The following is a 27,530-nucleotide window of genomic DNA, read 5'->3' as shown; positions in this document are numbered from 1 at the left end:
CCACATACACACACACGTGCACACAAGCACGTCCCACATACACCACGGTCCAGAAAATGCTCCAATGACCACATCTCGCAGCCTAAGCAATATAAATGGTGGCAGTCACTGCAGTTTCTTACAAGTCCCACTGCTGGTGGTCCAGGGACTGAGGGCCTAAATGTCCCTTCATGCCACTGGCCCGAGGACCCAGCCACCCAGATCCAGGTCCCCTGGCATCCAGGGGAGAGAGACCAAGACACTCCCACCCTCCCCTTACTCGCCCTGGACCAGAGCAGATGTTCAGAAGTGACCACCCAGCCTGCACAGGCTCACCTCACGTCCTGCCTCCTCCTCACTCAGGCAGAGGCAGACTCGCCATTCAAACCAGGTGGCAGTAGCCACGTCACCCTTTCTCCCCAAGCCAAACTAGGCAGAGCTGAAGCCAGCTTTCCCACACTGTCCCAGGAGCCTCTGTCTATCCCCCTGTGGCCTCCCCTTACCCCTCAGAATCCCCAGAATTTCCCAGCCTGGCCCTGTCTTCCCTGGGCAGCCAAACCCAAGGCTCCCCCACCACCCCGAGAGCCAAGGTTGAAGACCCCACAGGAGCAGCACTAAGTGTCAGGGCCCCGCATCCTCCAGCCTCTGTGCAGTGGGTGGAGCCCCAAAGATTCCCATTTATAGTCAAACTGGGGATTCCCCTGCAACCACCGCCCGCCCCCCCCCCAGGTGGGCTTCGGAGAATATCTCCTTAGAAGAAGTAAGTAGAAGTTAAGACGGGCCATAGTTAGGGGCTTAACCACCCTGGGGTGGCCACAGGGCTCCAGAGGCACATGATGAGGGTGGCTGGGAACATCTGAGGCCTGCGGCAGAGGAAGGAGAATGTGGCTTCCAGGACCCCACTTCTGCCCTGCTTTCAGCCCAAGCCACCTGTTCCTTAAGGCAGAGAACATGGGGCAGTGACCTTTGGGGAGTCAAGTGGGTACTGAAAAACTGGAACTGACCAGAGCCCTCGCAGACTAGGAAGCGAAAGAAGGGGCTCCTTGCCCGGCTCTCCAGGGACTGTGCTGGACCACACCTGACAGATGTGGTCCTGCCCCTCCTCCCCAAGTCTGCCCACAGCTGGACTAGCACCACCCCAATGCACACACACACACACACACACACGCACACAGACACACACACACACACGCACACAGACACACACACACACACACACACACACACACACACACAGAGGAGACAAGCCCAGAACACAAGCCCTGGACCCACAGACCTCATCCTACAGGGGCTAGGCTCAGCCCTGGAACCACCAGTTTACCATACGGCCTTGGGCCAGTGTGCAACCTCCCCTGACCTGCCAAACCCTGGTTCCTCACCTGTGGCCGAGAAGACTCCCCCCCACAACTGTCCCCCAGCCACGAGGAGCGTAAGAGCCAAGACAGACAGCTCAGCTGCCGGGTGGGAGTCTCAGACTCACCCCTGAGCCACTCCAACGCCCCCCTGCCATCCTCCCTGAGCTTGCTCCTGGCTCTCTCACAGAAGCCCCTGGGGGCAGAGAGGTGGCTCCCAGGAGGAGCCTACACAGTCATCAGCCTGGGGAGCCACCAACACCTCAGGCTGCCCCAAAAGAGGTGAGCCAGGTGTCCCAGCTCAGCCTGCCCTCACTACTCATCCAGTGGCCTCTGACCCCCAGCCTCCTCAGACTCCAGGCCCCAAACCTAGACCCCAGAAGCAGCCCACGCCTCCCTCGTCCACCACAGGGTCCACCCCAGCACACGGAGTGCTGGAGGGGTGGGGCCCCAGGGCATCCAAGCCAGGCCGGGCTGCTGCCCGCCAGCCCTCTCACTGTCCCAGCCTGCTGAGGGAGGTGGGGTGAAAGCGGGAGGCACACTCTTCCCCCATCTCCCCACCACCCATTTCATTCCTGTTCCCCTCTCTTCCTTTTGCGTCTCGAGCTAGAAGACTGGGCCACGAAAGCCCAAGGAGAGCAGAAGCCCTGGCAACAAAAACACTGTCCACCTAGCCTGGCAGGCCTGGGAAGAGCAGGCTGGAGCCAAGAGTGGGATGAATGGGGCCACAGACCCCATGGCTCCCCAAACCATCCTGCATTTCTGAAGCCCTCTCCCCGCCTGGAACCAGAGCCCTCTGGGCCACATCTGACTTGTGGTCTCAGTGTCCCAGCCCCGGAGGGAAAGGGAGGGACTGGGGGATCACCTACCTCCTGGGCCACCAGGCTGGAGATGCGTACGGCCCGCCTCACCCGGCCTTTCTGGGCCCTGGGCTGCAGGGCCCCTGTCCCGCTCGCCTTCCCCGCTGGGGCCGCCATGGAGGACTTGGCTCCCCCCAGCCTGCCTGCCCTGGGGCCCTAGGGCCCAGCCAAGCACCTCACCTGCTCCCCAACAGCAGTCCCAGCCCAGGCTGTGCCCCAGAGGCTGGCGGCCTGGCTCCCGAGGCAGCCTCTGGCATAAAGCCAGGGTCGCTAGGGCTGGATCTCGGGGCTGGGGTCACCCTGGCAGTGAGCGTGGATAGCCGCCCGCCTGGCTCGGGCTGCCCATGGCCCCCTGGTGCGGGCCCCGCTGCCAGAGTGCCGCGCTGTGCCTGCTGCCAGCCCAGCAGCCGCTAGGCGGTCGGAACCTCGGCTCCTCCAGCCGGCCCCTCCTCCTCCCGGGTCCCCACCCCCACCCGCCACACTGGGCTCCCCCGCCCCGCCCCGCCGGCCAGAGGCCCCCTCCCCCCGCGGCCCGCTCAGGGCTCCTGCTGCAGCCGCTCCCGCAGCCCGCGCCCCTCCCCCTCCCCCAGCAGCCCGGCCTGTCACCACAGATTAATGGTCTCCCCAACACCCCCGCCCAGCCGGTCCAGTGACCAGCCAGCCAGAGTCAGACAGACACCCAGAGATGGAGAGACTGCCCGGTGACCAAAAAGCCAGGAACACACGCGCGCGCTGACACACACAGACGCACAGACCACAACACGACAGCACACATGGTGGGCACCAGAGCAGGGCAGAAGCCTGGGCTCCAGGTGGGGCAAGAGAGAGGCAGGGAAGGGGTGAGGAGGAGGCAGCCAGATATGGGGCCTAGGGTGTGGGAGAACGTTCTGGAGTCAAGGCCAAGGGGCTGGAGACCTGGCAGGGGCCCAGAGAGCCAGAGGCAGCAGCGGGAGCAGGGCCAGGAGGAGGGCCGAGGAGGCAGCAAGCAAGCGGACAGCTCCCTCACTCGGGCCAACTAGGGGAGCTGCTGTGGGAGGGACAGGAAGGGGCAACGGGGACTGAGGCGAGGCAGGCGTGGGACAGGAGCCCCCACTGTTCCTGCTTCCAACTCCTGAGCCTCCCCCACCCTACCCCCAAGGCCAGGACCGTGAAGGGGCTGAGATGGACTGCGCAGTGGGGGTGATGCCAACCACCTTACTGCCAAAAGGCAGCAGGAGACCAGCAGGTCCTGCCACCAGACAGTGCCCCCCATGGCTGGCAATCTCTGGCCCAGGATTCAGGGACTTGATCCTCTGTATCTGTGCTCCCACCACCACACCCTCCCCTCCCAACACGGGAAGGAAACTCTCCTCTCCTGTGGTTTGGGGAAAGGATGGGCACCTCTAGGCCACCCTGGCCCTAGCACCCTCTGACTGGCTCATCATATTGGCCTAGAAGAATCAGGACCCCCCAGTCTCGACCTCTGTGGCCTCTTCTAATTGGAAGTCTCCTGTTGGTTTGCCCCCCAGTGCTCTCCTACCACAAGGTGTGAACAGACCCTGTTGTGCCCCTCTGGAGGCCTTCTCCTACCCACCCTGACCCTCCCAGGTGCCCAGCCTCAACTGCCATGTCCTCCCTGAGCCCCATCAACCTGTCCTCTGTATCTGCCCCATCCCAATGCTACCTCCTCTCCAGTCCTCTTTTCTCCAGGACCTCTCATACTGTTTGTTCTCTTGTCCCAACTCTGAAAGCCTCCCTTCCATCCCCAGCCTGCAGGTCCGCCACCTTCAAGCAGCCCTCAGTGACTGCACCCCTCCACCCCCACTTTTGACCACAGTCCACTCCCACCTTCCCTCCAAGCTCCTCCCAGGTGAGAGGAGAGCCAGGGAGCTGGGCACTGACCTGGGTGACCTTCTCAGTGACGTTGTGGGTCCGTTCCTTTATCTTGGGGGCTATGATCTCCCGGTCACTGGTGGGCGAAGCCAGGAAGGGGTCACCCTTGAGGTCCACAAAGTTGAGGGTGATTTGGGGAATCTTGCTAATGGTGCGGTAGCGCACGAGATCCGAATCTGATGTGGAGTTAAGCAGGCCGCTGCGCAGGGGGTGCATGGCCCCTGGGGTGGAGGGAAAGCGGGTCAGGGCAGCAGGCAGGGTCAAAGGCAAGTCAGGTGGACCACGTAGAGCTGAGGTGGAGACAGGCCCTGCATGAGCCAGGCCGTGGCGTTCAGTGAGTCAATGAAGCCAGCTCAGGAGAGAGGGGCAGAGTCACTGAGAAACAAGCAAGGACAGGCCCCTCCCCAAGTAAAGGAAGCAGGCTGAGATGCAACTATGAGATGACAAAGGAAGAAAAGCCTCCATAAGGGCCTGTTCAACGGGGCCTGGGGGCCTGCCAGAGGCCCAGGTAGGGGCAGTACAGAGATGCCTCTCCCGCCCTCCAGACTCCCCACGGCCATCCCCACTCCAGCTGGGAGAGCCAGCTGCGGGGCCAGCAGGGCTCTGAGAGTGGAAGAATGCAGGGGGATAAATGCATGATTAATGGACTAAAAGGCCACTTAATGGGATTAAATATGGGCTTAATGGGATTTCCGTCTCCCAGGCACACTGGACAGGGCAGGGAGGGAGGAAGCTGAGGTCCTGGAATGGGGCAGGCCTGGGGTGGGGACGCGGCCAGGCGGTTCCTACAGGGGTGGGGGCCGGCACTCACCGGTGCTGGCGTGTCGTGGTGGCGGGGGCAGCGCCCCAGCGCGCATGGCCTCTATGTCGTCGGCCGAAGAAGCGCGGCGCACGCTGGCGCAGCTCTCTCGGGAGCGCGTCCGGGCCAGGCTGCAGCTGGAGCCCGAGGCGTCGGGGTTGAGGCTGTGCGCCCGGGGCGACGGGTGCGGGCCGGGCGCGCAGGAGGGCGGAGAGCCGGGTGCCACCAGCGCACGCCGCTCCTCCGCTGGCCCAAGCCCCGCCACATGGTTGTCCATAGCCGTCACCTCATCCAGGGCCAGCGACTCGCTGCTGGGTGCCGCGGGCGTCAGGTCCACGTCCACCACCACGGCCCCTGGGGCACCCGCGCCGCCCGCGCCACCCGGCCGCACGGACGACTCCCGGGCGGTCAAGGCCAGCAGTGCGGGCAGCTTCAAGCGGAAGGTCTTGGCGCGGCCTGCGGGGAGAGGGGAGGCGCGTGGCAAGGGGAGGCGCGTGGCTGTGGGCACCGCCACAGCCCCAGAGGGGGCAAGGCCCAGGATCTGGAGCCCCAGTCACCAAGGGGAGGAAGGAGGGAAAGCAGGAGCCTTGACAGCCAGCACCCCTGCACCCCCACTCCTACTGCACAGAACTCAAGTCTCCAGAAAAGTCTAGAATACAACCTTATCTAAGGCTCTGGCAATAATAAACCACCATTTCTTGAGCCTCACATCACCGGGGTCTCTACACAAACCATTTGAGACTCTCACAGCTGCACTTGTGAGTACCATTATCTCTACATTTTAGACCTGAGGAAATTTAGGCACCAATGAGCTGTGTGATTGGTAGGAGGTCACACAGTAAATGGCAGGGTCTGCATCTGAATGGAGGAGTGATGCCATGGGTTCCTGCCATGACCTGCCATCTTGCAAATGGCACCTGTGGAACAGGTAGGGCCAGCGTTATTAACACTGCCATTTTAGAGCTTGAGAAACCAAGAGGTGATTTTTTCCTTCCTGTGACTCTAAGGGAATACTTAAAATTAAACCCAAGAGGGCCTTGGTTGGGGGCAGGAGGGGGGGATGACTCTGAGCCTTTGAGTCACAGGAGGATAAAGTGAGGTCCCCAGCCACAGGGACCACTCCCCTCGCATCCTCTTCTCAATTAGCCGAGGCCACAGCAGGGAGCTGGCCAGACCAGGAACAAGGACCAGAGGCAGAAACTTCACAGAGTTGAATCCATGAGAGAGACTGAAACTTCTCATGAGCAGAGGGAGCCACTTGGAAGTGGCCAGAGCCATCTGGGAAGGGTGAATCCCCGATCCCTGGGGCAGGAGAGAGGACCACTCCCAGGAGATGCTGTGGTGGAAACCCAAGCAGGTAAGGCTGTGAAACCAGTTGTGATCCTGCCCCAAGGACCTGTGAATCTGGGCTCAGTCAGTCACTCCACTCCTGTTTGTCCATCCTGAGCCAGATGGGACCAGCCGTATTCTCCGTGTTCTCGCCATCTTTTTGTTTTGTTTTGTTTTACTATTAGGGGAGGTAATTAGATTTATTTATTTATTTTTAATGGAGGTACTGGAGATTGGACCCAGGACTTCATGCATGCTAAGCAGCTCACTCTTCTACTGAGCTGTACCTCCCCCCTACCATCTTTGAAAGGATCCCTTCCACACCCCTTCCTTGGGTAGCCTCATGATCCCAGGGAAGGGAAACCAGGTGTTCCTGCACCAGCCCGAGAGCACAGCTGCACCTACCTGGGGCCAGCCAGCTGGTGGGGGCGGCGCGGTGATTGGTGTCACGGGCTGGGGACCCCACCATGTCTTTCTCCATCACCACCTCAAAGTTGAGGATGAACATGATGACAGCCCCATCTTCATTCTTCACAGGCACCACATCCACCAGGCACAGGAAGCAGCTCCCTGCAGAGCGGGGACACAGCCACTGTGGTACCAGGCGGGATGGACCCCCAATCCTAAAGGGGCCTGTCCACTTCTGCCTCCCCCACTGCTCCCACAAACAGTCTCACCCTTTCTTGCCAGTGTCTCCTGCCCCAAGCCCTCCTCCTGCCACATGCCTGCCAGACTGAGTTTCTTCCCCAATCTGGCCGCTCCAGCTTGTTGCTCTCAAAGCCCGCCCTTTCTCTCTCTCTGCTTGTCTTGTTTCTCCAGCACCCCCTCCCTATGTGCAGTCTCCTCACACTGGCTTATGTTCCTTTCTCCCTGCGTTGTTTCATCTTCTTCCCTAACCTCTCAATGTATCTCTGCTTTCCCTCGTGCAAGGCAGCGCAGCCTGGTGGTTAAGCCCAGAGACTTTAGGCTCAGGATCTCAGGGTTCAGATCCCAGCTCTGCTGCCTCGTCATATGTGCCTCACTTTCCCCATCTACAAAATGAGAATGATAATCATTCTTTCCTCATAAATTGTACAGATTAAATAAGTCAACACGTGCCAGCTGCCTAGGGCAATGCCAGGCGTGCACTGAACACTATAGACAGGTTAGCAGGTGCGCTGTCTGTCTCTGTCTTTTCCCTACGTCAGTACCCAATTGTTGTATCATCTACAGCATGACAAGTTCAGAAGTTGAGAGCAGGAGTTTCAAAAATTTGGCATTGCCACAATATCCAAGCACGTGATTTTTGTATTTCACACAAGCATTGGTCTGCAACTTACTAGAAATAAAACTGATCCTTCACCAGACCGAGAAGCACTGCTTCTACACCTTTCATCAAAGTCACTCATCTTTTTCTCTGTTCTTGGATTTTTTTTTCCCTCCCAATCTCTCTCTCTCTCTGGCCACCAGAGCCCCTATTCTAGGTGATACCAGTCCATCAGGCCAAATGTACCCAGTCCACCTGGGTCCCTGTCCAACTCTGCTCCCTGTCCAGTGCACGGCCCCCTCACCCTCCCCTCTGCTGATTTCTGAAAGAAACCGTGGTGCGCTCTCAGGCTCCGCCTAAAGCCTAGCTCAGGACCCCACCTGCAGGAAGCCCTCCTGGATACAACAAGGCGCATTAACATCCTGTTCCTCTTTCTCCACGGACCCTGTGGGGACCAGGCATTTTCCTCATCTCCTTCTCTTGCCAGGGCAGAGACTTCTTTCCTTGTCTCTGCTCCCCCATGCTCATGTCTTCTCTGAACTGCAGGGGCCTAACTCACCAGCGTCTGCATCCCCTCTGAAGAGCCTAGCGCCTAGAACACTGCACCAGCCGGCAGGTGCTCCAGTGCTAATGCTGAGGGGGCAGTGGTGAGGAAGGAGTCAAGAATCAAGACTGGTGGAGAGGAAGTGGCGGGGGGTGAATGAGTCAAGACCAACAACCTGGAGGGGCTGGCAGCCAACCTAGCCCTGGGGAGTGCAGCCGCAGCTTCACCTTGGACCTGAGAAGGCCAGGCACAAAGGGCCTGATTCCTGGGAGATGCTGGCCAGGCTCAGGGAAGATTTTCCAGGGGAAAGAGCTGAGAAGGGGAAGATCAGCGCCTCTAACAGCTGTGGGATTTATCTCATGGAAGGAGATTCTCTGAACCCAACTGAAACAGGGTGGCACTGGGATGAGGGGGGCTGGACCAGGGGAGGGGCTGGCCAGGAATTCTCCGCCCCACCCCAAAGCCCTTCCACTCACCGCATCCCAGACACTCATGGCTCGGCCTGCAGGACCTGAGCTGGGGGGCTCTTTCTGGGTCTCCCTCCAGTAGCTGCTCCTGTCCCCTGACCTCCGGCCTCTGACATGGCCCGGCTGAAGCCCGCCTGTGGTGTTGGGAGCTGCAGGAGGCCGGGCCCAGCTGGAGACCGTTTGGCACCCAGACAGCCCGCCTAGAGTTTATGCCCTAATATGGTGATGGCCGGCAGCGGCCTGAACAGGGACTAGCCCTCAAAGGGACTAAGGAGAGGCTAGAGACCAGGAAACCTTCACCCTGCAGACCCCCAACACCCCACCCCTGGGAGCCAGTGATCCAGGCCCCTGATCCTCATTCCTCGCTGGAAAACTCATCTTAGATAAGTCCAGAGTCTGGAACCCCAATGGGCGCAGCCCTTCAGGATGGCCTGGGGATCCTGCCCCAGTGCACAGCCTCAGGATTCTGACCTCGAGGCCTCAGCACCTATGCCCACTTCATTCCAGCTTCCCAGCAAGAGAGGCCAGAGCTGCACTCTGCAGCCCAGACAGCCCAGGACACTAGCATCCCAAATTGCCAGCCAGTCCCTGCCAGGCCCCCAAACTCCAGATATAAGCCCCCCCTCAGCAGCCCAGTCCCACTCCCCAACCCTAGACCCACAGACATGCACATGGAGCCCTCCTGGTCCTCTCCCTTTGTCAATATTCAAGGAATTTTCCCTTTCAAATAACCCTGTAAAAGCCCTGTTATTCCAAAAATGTGAACTGGAGCTCTGCCTGATGGCTGGGGCAGGATTTGGGGGGTGGAGGGTAGGGGAGCAGTAGGCTCCAGCTGCTGTTTTCAAGGGGACATAAGAGCAAGGAAAGCAGGTGGCCCCCGTTCACCAGGGCCCCATCAGGCTCTGCCTCCCACCACCCTGCCTGGCTGGCTGGGACTTCCGTGAGCCAGCACAATACCCACCCCAAGCTCTTCAGCCAGACCTCAGCACACCCCATCCCATCACTGGCTGGAATTATGGCGGGCAGGGGTCCCTCTGGGTAGCTGGAGGTCAGCAGGCCAGAGGTGGGACACAGGGGCAGCCAGAACTGGGCCTGGGTGCAAAACAAATTGGTGGGGCTCTGACCTTGGGCAAAGAAGTGATGAGAGTCTGTGGCTGGGCTGGCGCTGGATGCACAGAACGGTGCCTCACCCTCCAGGAGCTCTGCACCTACCCACCCTAGACCCTGCTCAGCACTCTGCCCCTCTTCTCCTCCGACTTGCCCCGCCCCCCCCCCCCCCAGACCAGGTTCTGAGCTGAGGCTGACTTCACCCCAGAGCCGGGTGAGGCTGCAGTTCCGTCGAAAGCCGCTCTGTGGCAGGCACGGCCCACACTCCCGAGGCAGCCAGAACCAGGAGGAGGGGGAAGGAGGGAACCGACTGGAAGAAAGCAAGCGGAGAGGACCCCTGCCACACCCACAGGAAGCCTGTGGGGTTCCCAGGTGCAAAGGGGTGGGGCACAGGCACAAGAGTTAAGGAGCCTTTACTCATGGCATCAGAATGACTTTGGGCAAGTCACCTGCCCTCCCCCCCGAGCCCCAGGGAGCTCATCCAGTACCCAAGGGAGGTCTTGATAAAAGGAGGAGGAGGAAGAGTGGGAGATGCAGGTTGGGGGGGTGGGTTCAGGAACAGAGAGGCCCCTGAGGCCACCTGGCCCATGTGGCTGAAGCCGGAGAACACCCCACTCACAGCCCCCAGGCCCAGGCCCAGCTGAGACACCTGGGTCTCGGTGAGGAGGCTGGGCACCCAGCCTTTGCTTGCCTTCTGGGGCTAAGGGCACCCTGGGCCCTGCGGGGATGGAGACCAGGAGAGGAGGGGAGTCATGAATGGATAGCTGCACACTGACAGGCTCCTCTGGGTCTCAGATTATAACAGCCACAGAAGTCATGCAGCTCACTGCAGGCCACTGAGGAAGGGAAAAGAGGAAGGGGCAGCTGGGGGGGCTCCCGAGAGAGCTAGGCCTGGCCACCTGCCAGGTGCCGCAGTTCCTCCTGACTCCAGGGAAGGGCAACGTCACTCATCAGAATGCAACGCTGGCTTGCTCCCCGTGGTGCCAACCCCCGCCTGCCGGTGCACCTGGGGGCATTGCCCCACCCTGAATCCCGACCCACCCAGAGGCCCCACCGACAGCCCCAAACCCACTTTCCCAACTCTGGGCACCCCTGGCTGTGCCCCAGGCAAGAGCTGCCCTCTGCTTTTGCAGGGAGGCCTTATCTCTCAGGGCAGCACCAGGCAGCAGGGGAAGGGGAGGCCTGCAGGTGGCCTGAGTGTCCTTGGACAAGCTCCCCAGGCAGAGTCTCCAGGTGCTCATCTGCAAACTAGGTGCCATCACAGCTCCTTCGAAGGCGGCTCTTCAGCCCCTCGAACACTAACTGAGCACATGCATGTGAAGCATCTGGGGTGCCCACCCTCCCTGAGACGAGGTTCCCTGGCTCGGAGTCCAGAATGAGATGGCAGAGAGAGGGATCCTGAGGACTGAGCTGAGCTGATCTGCCCTGACCCTCAAGAGACCCAGGCAACTGCTGTGTGACTGTGGGCAGGCCACCCACCTCTCTGAGCTTCAGACTCCCTAGGGGTACTGCAGGGACAAGTGATTCCTGCCCCAGGTGCCAGATGAGATGACAGATGGCCTTGTGGAAGCATCCAGAGCTGTAACAAGGCAGGGTGCCGGGTCCTTGCAGGGAAGGTGACCTCGGGGAGGCAGCCATCCTCACCCTAGTCGCCCTCCTGCTTTGCTGGAGCAGGAGGAGCTGGGCCCAAAGTCACGCTGAGGGCAGGAGGCTGGGGCTCCAGTTGGCCTGTCCGCCCCCAGGCAGAGGCTGTCTCCGGCGGCGGCCCAGGGCTGTGCAGTGTCAGGTTATATTTAGCCTGGTGGCGGCGACAGGAAGATGCAGCAGGAGCTGCTCCTGGCCGGGGGCCACCGTGTCGCTAACACCGCTCTCATGGGCAACAGGGGCCCAGAGAGGGCCAGGGACACTGCAGGCCCAAGGGACGGAGCAGGGACGCCTGAGAGGCCATCCAGTGAATGGGTGTGCCTAAGTGTGTGTGTGTGTGTGTGTGTGTGTGTGTGTGTGTGTGTGTGAAACAGACGGGGTGGGGGCAATCCTATCCTGACTCCAGGAGCTGAGTGGGACAGACTCGCCCGCAGATACTCACTGCAGGACAGGGATGGGGAGCCACAATCCAGACCCCAGCTCATACAGAGGAAGCATCTCCAGACAGACCCTCCCGCCACCCCTCCAGCCTCACACCTTCGCAGAGACCCATAGGGCCATACAGAGGGCCTGTGCAGTCATCCAGACTAACACCCACACCCCTGCAGGTGGCCTGTATGTGCTGTCTTTCCCTGAAGCCACTGTGACGTCCTCGGGAGAAGAGCTCTTTCTAGAAAATCTCTGGGGCTCAGCCCCACTCGACCTCTGAGGATGCAGCCTCGTAGTCTATAAACTGGAGTCACACCCCTGCCCCGCTCCACAGAAGCCCAGGAAGGTGAAACCAGGCCATGTTTATTCGGGGAAAGCTTCTCTTCACAGCTCCATCCCGTTCCCCGCCTCCCTGAGGCCTCCACACTTAACCTCCCTCCTCCTGCTTCCTGGAGCCTGTCCCTCCACAGAATCTTTCAGAATCCCCTGTTCCCGACCCACACATCCTTCAGCCTGCTCTCCCAGTTGGGCCTCCCATCCCGGGACACACAGACTGGCCAAGTCCCCAGCAGGCGGGTCCGGGCGCCCCCTCCAGCACACCCCAGCTTCACCAGACCCTCCCACTCCCCGCGGCCCCACCCGGCTTCTCTCTAGCTCCTCCCAACCCTCTAGGCCCCGAAGGCCCCCTCTACAAAGAGTTCCTTGACTGCTCCACCTGGCCCACAGGGACGTTTCTCATTGAGAACTCTTCTCAAACTAGATCCCTCATGTGGGAGGTGATTGTGCATGGCTTCCGGGGTAAGCTTCCTCCCTCCCCCCAGAGCCCTGAGGGCAGGGTGGGGCTGGCCTCACAGGAGGTACTGGGTAAGCAGGTGTCCAGGGACTGACTGTGGACTCCGGGCAGTGACCTGTGCTGATGGCAGGTGTGGCCAGGGCCATCTCCCCACCTTCTAAGCTCCCTTTCAGATCCAGGGGCACTGACTGTCCTTCCACAAGAGGATTTGCCCATTTCAAACCCACCCTCAGCAGTGAGAACCCCCATGGGAATTAGGTGATGTCTTTTGCTGAAGCACTGTGAAATCCAGTCAACAGCACAGAACATGGAAGCTGACCACCCAGCCACGGGTGGCAAGGATACAAAGAGCCGTGGTCCACCAGGAGACAACCGAGGTCCCTGCCCTCCTCCAGGGCTCAGCGAGCTTCTCAAACGGCGCTCCCACCTTGGCTCCCAGCATATCCCAGAGAGCCTAGGGACGCTTTGAGAGAGCCCTGTCCCATCGGTCACCCAGTCAGCCACAGCTTCTTGGTCATTAAACCGAGACTTGCAATTCCTCCCTGACTCACCCACCTTACAGGACACTGGAGGGTCTCCAGCAAATAAACACAAGTACATGTGAGAGCCTGCTGAAAAGGCAGATGGAATGTTCCAGCATCAACACATACGGCAGTGACCCAGGCATAAAGAGGAAACCAGCATTATTCGCAAATGATAGGATCATCTCCCTAGAGAACCAATAAAATCAACAGATAAACCATTAGCACTAACTGATAAGAGAGTTCACTCAGCAAGGCTGCCAAATATAAGATCGGCCCACAAAACACACAGCATTTCTCTCCACCAGCATTAAGCTATTAGAATCGGTAGTGGAAAATAAGATTTCTTTCATAATAGCAACAAAAACTATAAAATATCTAGGAAGTGACCAAGAATGCACAGGGCCTCTATGGGGAAAAACAAAACAAAACCTTAAACTAATAAAAGATGCAAAAATGATCTGATAAATGGAGAGCCACTCCAGTCTCTTGGATGGGACAAATATTACAAAGATGTCAATTCTCCCCAGATTAACCTACCAAACCAACCTAATTTCAATTAAGATCCTAGTGGGGTTTTTCTTCCCAGGAACTTGATAAACTGTCTCTGAAATTTACAAAGAAGAAGAGAGGTCCACAATATCTGTGTCAACCTTCAAAAGATGAACAGAGAGGGAAGCTTTGCCTTTCCAGATACTGAGACATACTAAATGCCATATTTTTAATGTGGTTTTGATGCAAGAACAGACAAATAAATATTTGGAACAAAAGAGTTCAAAGACAGATCGATGGATATATGGGAAATTAACCGGTAATAAAGGTAGCCCCATAAGTCAGTGGAAAAGAACAGGCTGTTTACTAGATGTGTTGGGAAAATTGGCTCAGTATATGGAAAAAATACAACTTGATCCCTGTTTGACACCACAGACAGCGGTAGGCAGGATGGATCAAAGACCCAACTGAGAAAGGTAAAACAATTAAGTTAATAGAAGAAAACATAGACCTTTGCAACCTTGGAATAGTGAGGAATTTCTTAAACAAAACTTCAAAAGCACAAACAAAGCTCAAAATCCATGACTTTGTATCAAAAGGAAGTATCTTTGTTGGATAAATTTAACAGATGACTGAACGGGAGCAGATATGTGCAATATCTTGATTCAACAGGAAATAATATCCAGAATACGTGCTGGATATTTAACTGCATACATCTGTATTTCGAGACTACATAAGCAACTCTGGCAAAGCAACAAGAACAAAAGGCAGCAGCGTCATAGAAAAATGAGCAGAGGATATGAGCAGGTAACTCGCGGGAGAGAAACCTGAACGGCTACCAACAAGATGCTCCGACTCGCATGAAATCAAAGAAATGCAAATTAAAGCAGCAAGGTATCACTCTCACCCACTGCACTGGCAAAAATTAGAACAGCCGATGATGCCAGGTGTGGCAGAGATGCGGGGGAATAGAAATCCCTTGCTCTGCGTGGGAGTGCGGTGATAGGTACAACCCTGCTGGTTACAGCTGGACAGTGCGTGGTTGAATTGCATGTCCACGTACCCTGTGACCCAGCAACGCCACCCCTGGGGATGAATCCCCGAAACATCCCTACATGAGTCCAAAAGGGGCCATGGACAAGGATGTTCACTGCAGCATCATTTATAGAGACAATGTGGAGGGCCCTCTCCAGGAGAGCAGACAGGTGAAATGAGGTGGGAGCACCCCACAGAATATGACGCTACGGACTCAGTGTCAAGGAGCAACCTGGCTGGACTTAAAGGCGTACTCCTTTGTAACAAAAGTGAACACCAGAATACAATATATAGCACATATCATTTACATAAATTAAACCTACATGCAGCCAGACAAAACACACATTTTGCAAGAACATATGCAAGCAACACATTCACAGGAAGTACATTTGAATGGTTGCCTAAGGGAAGGGGAACTAACGGATGGGGAGTGAGAAAAAAAGAAAAAGGAGAAAAACCAATGAAAGAGAAAGAAAAAACCAGTAACACGAATATCTTGGTTTCCACGATTTAGGGAGGAGGCAGGAGCTGGGGCCAGCAAAAGCCTGGGGTGGGGGGGAGAGAGAGAGAGAGACACACACACACACACACACACACACACACACACACACACGCATGCAGAAGCCGGGTGCAGGGCAAGGAGTGAGAGCTGTAGGGAACAGGGATGCTGCGGCCCTGAGTCGGCTCAATTCCTTGGTTGGCCAGGACCTGTGGCCGCGTGGGCGATGCCCTGCCTAATGGCAAGTAGGGTGCCAAGAGCCTTGGCACTCGATACTGCCCTGCCTCTATTCTCTTTTTGCTGAACCTCTCCCAGCAGTACCCAAGAGGACAGGTGTTATGATCCCACTTAGCGAATGAGGAATTGCAGCTCTGGGAGCCCAAGCTAACACCCAAATTTCCTGGGGCTTTGAGACCATCATGCCGAAAAATGGCCCTCTGAGGCAAGTCAGCCTGTGCGGTGGTGTTCCATGCTGGGCAGGACTCGAGTGGAAAGAGAAACACTGGATAGGAATTCTCACCCAAGCACCTGCCAGCTGGGGAAGTCCCCTTAGCCTTTCCAAGTGAGAATTTCACTCCCGTAAAATGATGGAGAGGAGGCCTCCCCAGTCTAAGGACCACCTGCCACAAAGCGTGTGTCCCAGCTTGCAAACTACAAGTGTAGTCACAACAGTGAGGGAGCCTGTGAGAGCTGGTCATGCAGCGGCCATCGTCCCCTCCCCCAGCTTAGCTCCCTGGTCCGGGCCTCCTTGGTCCATCTCTGAGGCGGGGAGGGTGAGAATCCCCAGTACCTTCCCTGCAGCCCACAACATCCCCCACACTCAGCTGGGCTGGAGTTCTCCAAACTCTCTAAGTGGCCACCTCAGTCCACCTCTTCCTGACCCACCTTCCTCTGGCCCTGACAGCCTCCTCATCCACTAAGATCCCTCCCAGCCGTGGCATTCTGTTATTCTAAGGCTTTTCAGAGAGGGAGAAACCAAGGCCCAGAGATGGGAAGTGATTTGTCCAAGGCCACACAGCAAGTCTGTAACTAAACCAGAAATTGCTCCCAAGACTCTGACTCCCAGGATAGGGTTTCTGCAACACAGCACACTGCCCACTTCATTCATTCATTCACTCATTCAGCAAGCATGAACTGAGCTCCCACTCTGCAGTACACACACAGATACAACAAAGAACAAAGCAGGCCACTCTCTGCCCTCACAGAGCTTATAATCTAGTGGGGGAGTCAGACATGGCAGCCTCAACCACAACTGTGGGCGAGGGTGATGGTGGGTCAAGGAGAAGATACCGCCCTGCCCTCAAGGTGCTTCTAGTCCCTGGACACTTGGTAGGAATGGAGAGGAGTCCACTTGAGGCCACTCACAGTTCACAAGATGGAGATCTTTATGGGCCCCTGGACTAAGGACAGGAAGGGACTTTAGGGGGACAGCGGTTCATCCAGACCCCCCCCCATACTCATCACTGGCCCCAGGTGGCCTTCCGTGCCCCCTCTTTGGCCCTGACCCCACAGCAGGGAGGAAAGTTTCTGTTAAACTCCTTCACACTGAAGGCTAGCTATTTCCACGTCCCTCCCTGCTTACAGGGGAGGGGTGATGACAGAGAATGTCTTTTTAAAGAAAAAGGTTCGTTCTCAGCCCAAGCAAGGGGTTCCCTAACAGAGGCATTTCAGGCCCCTTCGGGGAAGATACTTAATTTTGAAAGAACTTTCTTGGAACCTTTCAAGTCCTGCCACCCTGGAAGCCACCTCTGGGCAGAAGAGAGGCAGAGTCTCACCCATCTCACACTCCAACCCCTATGCTGGTCCCCCCTGCTGCCCACAGCCCCCCTCCCCAGAGCCCAAGGCCACCATCAAACTCTGCTCCCATCCCAGACGGCTCTGCACAAATATTTACATAGCTCCTCTCGGGGGCTACAGCAGACACAACACGGAGGAGCCACCCTCCCGACACTCTCCAGACCCCAGAGGAGAGCAGGAGTGGCCCACACACCCTCAGTCATGGCAGGCCTGCCTCGCCCCCAGGGTGGAGCTGGGACAGGAAGCCCCAAGCAGAACAGGGCACCCTGCTCCCGCTCAGGAATGACCCCCCCCCCACAAGGGAGCCCCTGGAGCTGCGGAGGGAAAGCAGCTGGGCCCTGAGGCAGCCCCGCCCCGCTCCTGGCCACCACGGAGCAGGTGCTCTCCCCCACCTGACTCCAAGCTGCCCCAGGCCCTGACCAAAAGGCCCAAGGTGGAGGGAGACCCCTAATGGCTTCCCCACTCTCCTGTCCAAGAAAAGTGCTACCTGTGTCTAACCGCGTTCCTCTGGGGGTCACCCCGGTCGGCTCCATCTTAAGGGTGCAGAATACACCCAGGCGCCAGTCTCCACCTGACCTGCCTGCCGGCCTCAACATACCCCTTCACCAGCAACCAAGACTGGTGGCGGTCTGGGGACCTGACAATCAGGTTCCTGCCTGGTGGGGACGGAGGGCAGTGAGAGTCAGAGCTCGGGGCCACAATGCAGAAGGGCGTGGTGTGGGAGCCTCACAGTGAGGAGTCTGATTTCAGGGACCAGGGAAGAGATAAGGAAATGGCCCGGAGTGTGTGGAAGGTCACAGGAGGCCCAGAGGAATGGCACTGGTGCCAAGAGTACCTGCACAAGCACCTGGGAAGCTGAAGTCTGAGTCTGGGGACCACAGACCAGTGGGTGTGGGGCCACCTCTGGGTCTCTGGCTCCCCATGGGCTCTGAGGGTGCTGGGGAGCATGCTGGCCCTCTGGTCTCCAACCCTCCCCCAGCCCACAGCTCAACTGTTGCAGTGGGGGGCCCTCTGACCCTGTTACCATGACAACCAGCCTGCAACTGGAATGGAGAAGCAGACAGACTCTTCTCTAGAGACACCACCATCCTCACCCACACACAGGCTCCCGGGGACACAGGGACATGGAGACTAGGCCAGGACAGGCAGAGGTACGGGGAGCCAGACAGAGACTTCCAGATGGAGCCCAGAGAGGCGGAAGACACCAGGGCAAAGGGAGAGTGGCAAAGAGGAAACTTCAGGGGTGCTGGAGGGAGGGAAGAAGAGAGACAGCTGCAGGGAGAAATCGGTAAAGACCGTGGGGAGAGAGAGAGGGACAGAGACCATGGGCACAGGCAGACGCTGAGTGTGGCGGGGGGGGGCGGGGCAGAGAGATGCAAACAAAGAGCAGAGAGAACACAAGAGACAGAGAGCAGGGGACCTCCATGAGGCCTGGCAGAGAGGGGAGCACATGAGGAGGAGCCGTGCTCAAAGAGGCCCACGGCCTACTCCAGTGCAATGTGGGAGGGCAGGTGTGCCCGGCATCACCGGCCACCAAGGCAACGCCCAGAGCCCCACAGGGATGCCACCACCTGCCAGCCCCATGCTGCGGGGGCCCGGCTCCCAATTCTACCTTAATCCCGGCCTGACATGAAGGGGCAGGAACACAGGGCCAGTGAGCCCTTGGCACCCCATGTCCAGTCCACACCCCCCAAGTCCGGCCTCCCAACCTCCCAGCAGCCCCAGCAGCTAAATAATGGGGCTGTCTGGCTCCAGGCCCTGACACTCCACAGAGCTAGCCTAGAGGCACCGATACAGCACAGCTGTCCTCAGTGGCGCCTGCCAGCAAAAGGTCCCGCCTCCTCCCCAGCCACCCACCTCCCCGGGGCTGAAGCCCAGGGACCCACTCTGCTGTGGCTGGCCCGGACCGAGACCCTGAGAAAGGCCTGGACAGAAACAAGAGGTGGAATCAGCATTCCTCACTTCTGCCTCTCTCCTCTGCCCATGCACAAAGCTGTGAGCTCATGCTCATACACACACACACACACAGCCCAGGTCAGGCACAGAGACCTGCCCAAGGGACTGCACAGAGGGAGAGGGAGGGAAGGCAGAGGAAATATCTCTGCACCCTAGGCCTGGAGGGCCAGGACAAGTAGGGGCCCACAAAGCCTGAGGGACAAGGCCAGCCTATGGGCCGGCAGGAGATACCTGATTCCCATGGAAACTAGGTGACAGCAGAGAAGGGGGCAGGCAGAGATGGCTGGCATATGACTTTCTGGGTCACAGCCCCATTTGGAGTAGTAACCTGGAGTGGGGAAAGAGCTTGAACTTGGGTGGGGGGCCTGGGTTCTAGCCCCACTCCCTCCACGGATTCACTGGTAACTTGACCTCTGCTTCTCAGTTTTTCCATTTGTAACTTGAGTGGACTGGATTAGGCGATCCGCGAGGTCACCAAGATTCCATGATAGCACCTCTGCAGAAGGGGTCCCATGGCCATCCTCTTCAGAAGTCACCAGCCTGGGGCAGGAGGGAGGGCCAGCTCCTCACTCACACTACAGCGAAGACAGAAGCACTCAGGCCCCAGATGCCAAGCGGCCCAGCAGGCACACTAACCCAGAAGTAGAAACAGGCTCAAGGCAGTAACCAGCTTGGCCCATAGCATAGAATCTCTGGTGTTAGACCTGAATCCAGGACTTGGGCATTCACATTCTTTTCATTATATCAACGGTTTGCAAACTTTCAAAATAAATGTGTACATAAAGTAACGTGCAGTACATAGGCATACCTATAACTATTTTGTGTCATTTTTAATCTGTGACAGCAGAGCAGAGTGGACAGGGCTCTGATCAGATAGACATGGTTCCATTCCCAGCCCTGCACTTTCTAGGTGTGTGTGTCTTTGAGGGAAGTTTCTTAATTTTCCTGAACTCCAGTTTCCTCATCCATAAAATGGAGGGGAAAAAACAGTATCCACCTCCCAAGGTTGTTGTGAAGAGCCCATGAGATAATGCAAGTGAAACATTTAGCTCAGGGTCCAGTGGATAAAAGGCACCCACCAACATTAGCTAGTACTAGATGAGCAGACAGATATTAAAGCAGATCTGTTTTGATTAGGTTCCGGGGAGACATCAGTGAAAAGCTGCACAGAAGGCCCTGCCTTCCAGAGTTTGCCTCCAGTCTCCCAGCCGCTGCCTCCAGCCAGAATGCCCACTTGCTGCAAGCAAACCCTCTCCCAAGGGCCCCAGAGACCATCTCCCATCTAATGCTATCCAGGGATCTCAACTGTGCACTTCTGCAAAAGCAGGGGGGTGTAAGCCTTTGCAGGGCAGCCTCAGCCAACCCTGAGCATTCAGGGGAGGTTCCAAGGTACAGGGCTAAGGGCATACAGGGGCTGCTGGCTCACTATGCCCCAGAGGGAGACAGACAGTGCTGTCTACAGCAGGTAAGCTCCCTGCGGGCACGGACCTCATCTGTCTCTTAACACTGCTCTTGCTGCACCCAGCTCACAAGGATTCCGTAAATGCTCATCAGATACATGCTGGTGAGCAAAAGTCCAGTGGCAACTTCTGGAACCCCCTCCCCAGTCTCGGATAACTGCAGGTCCCCCAGAGACCTGCTGCACGGCCCTCCCTGAGCAGAGCCCACCCCGCCAGGGCTGGAGGTATGGGAGCAGCTCCACTCAGGGTTTGTTTATCCGCTCTCCGGAAGCCCACAGCAGCTGGGCCGGGAAGCGGTGGCTGAGCAGAGACACCTGGCACAGGAGAAGGTGGTGGGCGGGGCGCTCAAAAGATGAGACAAAGGGAACTGAGGTTGTGGGGAGAGGCACACACCTCCCGCCAGGTGCAATTGAAGTGCAAGAGAGAGGGGGCAGGAGAGGGGCAGCAGAGAGCGAGCCAGAGTCCTGCCGCCCTTCCCCGGCTCGCCCTCAGCGACAACTCCCCAGACCAGTCACCTGGCAGGGGCTGTCCTAGGGTAACTAGAGGCCTGTGGCCGGAGGTCAGCGCCCAGCCGCCGGCCTGGACTTCTGTTACCTCCGTCCATGCACGCACCTGCCATCCCGGCGCCGTCAAACTCCAACCCACCTAGCTCAAGGTGCCCACCACATCTGCCTAGGGAGGAAGGAACCAGAGGCACAGGACCCACAGCCAAGCAGCCTCTTGGTCACCCCGTAAACCATCCCACCAGAGTGCTTTAAGTAGAGACCCAGTCCGCCCTGCAGCCCCAACGCCCAGCCCGCGCCTCCCGCCTGGCGCACAGCAAAGGTCCCTGCTGGGATCACGCCCCCATGGAACCCACCCGGGATCCAGCCAACCTCAGGCCGCCCCCAACCCACGGTCCCCACCCTTACCCACGGCCCCACCCCTACACACGGCCTTTCGGCCCCGCCCCCACCGTGCCTCCACCCCTCGCCGCGGCCCCGCCCCTAGCCCCCGCCTACCATCTTTCCGGTAGAAGGAGATCTCCACTTTGCGCTCCTCAGCGCCCAGCAGGGCCTGCGCGATCTGCGCGGCGGCGCGGCGCTGCGTGCGCGGCCCGTGTAGGAAATCGCAGGTGCACGGCCGCTGCATCACCTCGGCCCGTGAGTAGCCGCACAGCTCGCAGAAGCCGTCGTTGCAGTAGATGACAGCGCAGTTCTCCACCCGAGCGTTGGCTATGATGAACTTGCGGCCTGGGGGGCGGAGATTAGAGGGCACGTGAGCAGGGACCCTAGCCTGCCCGGCTCCCAGACCTTCCCCGCATTCTCTTGTCACACACAGCTGCCCACCCCCGGGGACTCCTCGCCCCAGGAAGCACAGCAGGGACTGGGGTCCCCAGCAGGGACGAACGCAGCTGTGCCCTGACACAGGTGCCACGGCTGGGGACGGCCGAGTGGCGCGCCCCCTCCCCCGCCCGGCCCGCGGGCTGGCTGCGTGGCTTCCCCCGGGCGGGCTGCCAGCTGCGCCCCCCCCCCCCCCGCCCCGCTCCTCCGCGCCCGGGGCCGAGGCCAGCCTGGGCGGGTGTCAGCAACGCGTGTCAGCAGCCGCGGCGGAGGGATAAACACTGGGCCTGGAGAGGGATCCTGGGAAGGGCCAGAGATGGCGGCCAGCCTTCCCTTTGCACCGGCTCCGGCTTCTATTCCTGACCCCTGCCCTCTAGACTGAGAGGCGCTCCCTGAGCACTCCTTACCCCGGGGATCCCTAGGAAATCACTCCCCCAAGTATCTGCGGACCCTGCCAGGTCAGTACTTCCTGGGACTTCTGCGCCCCCTCCAAGGGCAGTCAGGGGCTGGGGAGTGGGCGTACCAAAGAGGAAGAGGAAAGTAGTACCACATGAGCATCTACGATTCGTTCTCTCATTTAATACTCTGATAACCCGGCCACTATCCTCATTTTATAGATGAAGAAACAGACTCAAAAGAAGTTCAGAACATGCCCTTATCTTGCAGCTTGTAAATAACAGACCCAGCTTTGGAACCTTTCTGGCAGAAGGTGAGGAATAAGCTGAGGGTCACAAGCAGAAGCCCAAGGTCATAGAGAGCAAGGAAAGCGACCTGCAGCTCCAAACCCTGGAAAGACCCAGAGGTCAGGGCCAGCCAGAGAGAGTGGCTCACTAGTAAGGAGACAGACCCAGAAAAGGGGGTCTCCCCCAAGGATGTGAGGCCTTCCTAGTTTGGCCCCATTAAGGTGAGAAGCCCCAACGGACCTACTGCAGCTAGACTTGGCTCACCCCCATCACACCTGCCCCAGAAGCCAGGCTGATGGGTGAGCAGCAGGCAGCAGCAGCAGCCCCAGCTGTGCCAGGAAAGATGCTCTGTGGATAAGAGCTTTTTATAAACATAGAGGTTTCCAGGCACTTTGGCCTTTAATGCTGGGGCTTTCAGTAAGAATCGGAACTCTGCCCTGTCCCTTCCCAGTGGGCACAGCCCTCAGGCTGCAGCCCTGGGCAATCCCATGGGCAGGGCCCAGGCTGCTGCATGGCCTCCTCCTGCCTTCTCCCCCATCCTTACCCTGGCTTCCAGGAAGTTACTTTTGAAGTCAGGTCATCTTTAGGTCAGTTCTCCAGGCCCCCCATAACTATCGGGCAGCCATCTACCCCAGAAGGCAGGGCTCCCTGTCAACAGGAAAAGATCCCCGACCAAGCCTCCATCTCCACCTGAGCCCAGGGCAATCCCGAGTACAAGCCACACACGCGCCAGCTTCTGAGAGGAACAGCCACCTGGCCACCCCCTACTCCCAGGCCTGGAGAGAAGAGTGAGTTTCTTCGAAGGCAGGCCCCACCCCCACCTCCTTCCCTGAGCTCCTGGAATTCTGAGACAGAAGGAACCTGATATGTCCCACAGTTTGGGCCATGTACGTTCTGTTCTTGCATCCACAGACCCCCATTCACATCCAGGTCCTTTGGCCACCCCCTCCTTCCCAGGAAACTGAGAAACTGAGACTAGGACAAGGAAGAGAGTCACTCAAGGTCACATAGCAGTCAGTGGCAGAGGTGAGGCCAGAAGGCAGGCCCCCAACTCCTAGCCCAGGTTCTTCCCGTGCCTGCACAGCCTCTCGGAGCTTGTGGGAAGGAAAGCCCCAGCCTCACCGCCCTCCGCCACGTCAGTCTCCTCCCCCTCAGGATCATCTTGTTCCTCTGCTTCAGACAATGCTGCCCATCTAACTGACCCCTCCCTCCCCCCACCACAGTTACAAGCACATGTTGTCCTGTGCTCACAGGGTCATGGGCAAGGAATGTCACCCGCTCCCAGGGCCTTTGGCAGTCACACCCACCATGGCACATGCAGCCTTGGGGGCAAACACGCATGCCAGGAGGGTGCAAACAACCACACACAGAACATTCACCTAGCCTGGGACACTTCTGGAAGCCTCTCCTACTGGGCCAGCATTTGAGGTGCTGTAGACCCCATAAAGGGGCTCGGGACAGGAAAATCAACAACTTGAGGTCACTGCATGGAGCCTGTTAGACCCCCAAAGCCCAGCTTCAGCCCTGATTCCCTCTCACCCCAGAGCCCACAGTTCCTAGCCTTGTCAAAGACACGCTCCCCCTCCACTGCCCGGGCAGGGTCAAACTCATGGGAGACACATACACACGCCACACATACCCAAGAGCAGACTGGGCACTGACCCCGCATGTTTGGCTTTCAGTCTCTAGCAACACAATCAGCATGGGCACGGTGCTCTTAGGGTCCCACAGTCTGGACCGTATACATTCTGTTCTTGTGTCCACACAGCACCATCCACTTCCAGACACCCAGAGTTAGAGATAACTGCACCCTCCCATCCCACCTCCCTTCCCTGCACACTCAGGGTGTTACATTCACTCTCCCCATACCGAAAACATAAGCTGAGCCTCCTACCTTGTGCCCCAACACCAGGCCCCTTGGCCCCAAGCCCCCGGCCCCCAGCACCAAGCCTTGCCCCCGCGACCCCTGGCCAGCGCCTTGGGGCCACCAGCCCCCACTGACTCTCACTTACTGGATGCACACGGCCCGGGCACGCCCCCCATCTACACTCTGGAGAGCTCGGCCCGCCCCCAGAGCCCCCTCCCCGCCGGCCCCCTCCCCCACTCACTCTGGCCCTCAAACTTGCGGATGATGGTGTCCAGGAAGGTGTTCTGCGGCGCGACGTGGCCCCTCCGCACGGGCATCCTGAGCCCATGGGCGGGCCGGGCGGGCCCCCACCCGGCCCTGCCCGGCCCGGCCCAGCACAGGCTTCGGGTGGCCCGGCCCGGCCGTGATCCCCGCGCCCCGCGGCCAAGCAGAGCACGGGCGGGGCCGGGACTGGGTTGCGGGCGCGAGGTCCCCGCTCGGCGCCGGCTCCGGACCGCGGGCCTGGCCTGGAGCTGCCTGAGCTCGGGCCGCCCGGCCGCCCGCACACCTGTCTGCCGGCCCCAGCCGAGCCGCAGGCTCCGCTCCGCCGCGTCCCCGCGCTGCGCTCCACCCGCCCGAGCGCCAGGCTCCCGGCTCCCGCCCGCCGCGCGGACAGCCGCTCCGGCGCCCGCGGCTCGGGCTGCGCCTGCGGCTCGGCCCGGCCGCGGAAGGGTTAACGCGGCGCGCGCCCCTCGGGCTCCGGCCCCCGCCTCCCGGCCCCCTCCCGCCAGCCGCGCGCCCGCAGCGCCGCCCTCTCCCCCCACACACCCCGCGCGCCCGCCCTTCCCATTGGCTGAGCCGCGTCGAGGGCTCCCCCTACCCCAGCCCCTCGCTCAGCCCAGGAGCCCCCGGGACTCGCGCGCCCCAAGAGGGGGAAGGGACCCTTAGGTAGGGGAACTATGAGGACAGGTGCGACGGCGCCTTGAGGCGGTCAGGGAGGAGTCTTGGGAATCCCGCACCCCCCCCCCCACTCCACCCACCTAGCCACCCGGGACTGGGAGGACTGAGGAACCTGACTTGAAGGGAGAGGGCAAGTCCCTTATGCCCTGCTCCCCCACCATGCCAGGCAGGCTCAGACACACAGCATGCGCTCCATAACCAATACTGGTGACATAGGCGAGGCCTGGGCCCGGGGAGGACGAGCACAGGGTCAGGGGAGACCCGAGAAGTGTGAAGGGCAGGACAATCTGTAGGCCCCTGGCCACCAACATTTGAGATCAGGGTGGGTGAGATTTAGGAGGGGCACACACCCACAGCAGGGGCGCTCCCCCAACGTAAACACACACACACACACACACACACAGCCCTCTCTGGGGTAATTCCAGGCCCTCCTGCACAGAGGGACATTCTGACAGGAGTTACGGCCTCCTAGCTGCGGGATCAAAGAGAAGACCCTGAACGCGAGGTTCCAGCCTGGGGATCCCCTCGTGCGAAGGGCCCGCCCTCCCTCTGCAGCGCGGGGCCAGCAGTGCAGGCCCAATCGGCGGGCTCGGGGCCCTGCGGCGCTGCGGCGGCCCAGCCCCTCGGAAAACCCTGGCCTAGCCGCAGGCCCCTCCCCCCGGCCAGCTGGCTCACTCCAGCTGCAGCTCCCTTATTTAGGCAAGGAGGCCTGAGGATGCTCAAGGGCAGGCAGGGTGTCTGCCCGCCTCCTGCCCATCGCCCGCCTGGGTCTAACGGAGGGTCTCCGGGGCGCAATGTCCCCAGCCTGAGCAGCCAGGCAGGGCCTCAGGACACTCAGGGCCGGAAGGCGAGTGTTGACAGCTGAGCTGGCCAGTGGGGAGGAGTCGGCCACTGAGCAGCTGCTGGCGGGTCCCCTCCCCTGCAGCCCGGATCAGAGACCTGGGAGATGGATGGGGCCATGTGAGGGCCCCTGAGGGCTTGCAGCTGCCTCTGTCCTTGGAGCAAGGGGGTGGGTCTTGTCGCCGGGGAGAACCATCATGGGGTATGGAGGGAGGGGAGGAACAAAGGACAGAGAAAGCAGCAGAGCCTGGAAGGCAAAAGGCCAGAGGAAGAGGTCCCAGTGAGACCACCCTGCCTAGACTTTCACCTGCCACCCGGGAACAAGTAGGGGCGAACCCTGGGGCCAGATGGGACCATTGGCCAGCAGATGACACCCCTTTTTTATTTGCTGGTGGGTGGGCAGTGACTCAGGGAGGCAGCCAGTGGGAGAGAAGGAGGTGGCTCCACCAGCTGATGCTAAAAAAGACCAGAGGCTCTTGCCTGTACAGTCATCCCTTCGGCCCTCTCCACCTCCGGCAGCTTCTTCACCCTCACTTCAAGATGCCCAGGACCTTTGGTAGCACAGAACCCGCTTCCTCTGTGACCTGGCATCAGGTACATCAACCCATCTGGATACTAGAAGGAACCCAGTCTATGACTCAGCTCTTCCCCCCACCCCCAGCAACCACCCCCTTGTTGCTGCTTCGCCTGCACTAAGTCCAGGGTGATTCACCTGCAAGTGGGATGTCTTCCCCTCCAGGTCAAGGGATTGAGACAGTAAAAAAGGGTCTGCTTTGAAAATGGGTGTGGGGAGAGAGGAAGGGGAGAGGGACATCTGTATTGGAGAGCTGGGCTGCCTAGCCTGGCCAGCTGTCCACACTGAGGTACCCATGTTCCCATGTTCCTCTGCTCTTATCCCTTGGGGAGGATGAAGGAATCAGAGGGACCATTGATCCCCCCAATAAAGAGGAGACTGGGCCCAGAGCAGCCCTCCTTCTGTGCATAGAGGCTGCAGGCAAGGAGAGACCTGTTCCCTTAGGCGAAGGAGAGGTAAATCTCTCTCTTTCCCTCTCTTTCCCTCTCTTTCCCTCTCTCTCTCTCTCTCCCTCTCTCTCTCTCTCTCTCTCTCACACACACACACACACATACACACACACACACACATATGCACAAACACCTCAGTGAGAGGTGAAAGCTGAATGGAGGTTCTGCCTTCCTGGAGGCTAAGGAGAGTCTGAGGGCAGTCCCAATGAGCCAACCCCACAGCCAAGGACTGGGACAAAGAAGAGGGACCATGAGATGGGAGCAATTTGCCCAAAGGCATCCTTCCTGGGGCCACAGGTGCCAGGCCCCAAGAGGTAAAGAGCAACAGATGAGCTGATAGAGAAGCCTCCGCTGCCACCCCCTTTCCACCTCCACTACCCCCAGATCCAGTAGAAAGAGGAACATGCCCAAGCTTAATACCCAGAGCAACCAGAATCCGCCCCACCCCCACTGGGGCTCACTGAGCCATTTACAGGGATCAGTCCTAGGAAGAGCTTCCTCCACCGGGCCTGTGACCCTGAACTGTGATGGAGGGAGGGAGGGAGAAGCTGGTACTGACAGTGAGACACACGGGCACTTCCCAGCTCCCTGAAAGAGATGGTTTGGGGAGAAAAGTCCTTGGAAAAGATCCTCCCCACCCCACTCTCTGCTCCTGCTCAGTCTGAGGGATCCTGT

At 59.0% G+C, this 27,530-nt stretch overlaps 1 protein-coding gene across 3 annotated transcripts in view; it reads right to left on the bottom strand.

The window, feature by feature from the left end:
* KCNH2 (potassium voltage-gated channel subfamily H member 2) overlaps positions 1–24,761 on the bottom strand; it is a 32,853-nt gene extending 8,092 nt beyond the window's left edge. Inside the window, exons 1-5 of one of the 3 annotated variants that reach the window (XM_064487208.1) lie at positions 24,295–24,761; positions 21,183–21,413; positions 6,597–6,761; positions 4,875–5,318; positions 4,073–4,284 (exon numbers count right to left, since the gene is read on the bottom strand). In XM_064487208.1, coding sequence (XP_064343278.1) covers positions 4,073–4,284; positions 4,875–5,318; positions 6,597–6,761; positions 21,183–21,413; positions 24,295–24,370 — 1,128 coding nt within the window. In that variant the 5' untranslated portion in view covers positions 24,371–24,761. Of the gene's footprint in view, positions 1–2,200; positions 2,601–4,072; positions 4,285–4,874; positions 5,319–6,596; positions 6,762–21,182; positions 21,414–24,294 lie in introns of those variants that run through there. The other 2 variants (XM_064487209.1, XM_031455677.2) reach the window with 2 other exon arrangements.
* Positions 24,762–27,530: the final 2,769 nt, after the last annotated feature.

Source organism: Camelus dromedarius, chromosome 7, assembly GCF_036321535.1.
Source record: "Camelus dromedarius isolate mCamDro1 chromosome 7, mCamDro1.pat, whole genome shotgun sequence".
Taxonomy (NCBI): domain Eukaryota; kingdom Metazoa; phylum Chordata; class Mammalia; order Artiodactyla; family Camelidae; genus Camelus; species Camelus dromedarius.
This window is presented reverse-complemented; position numbering and strand designations above follow the sequence as displayed.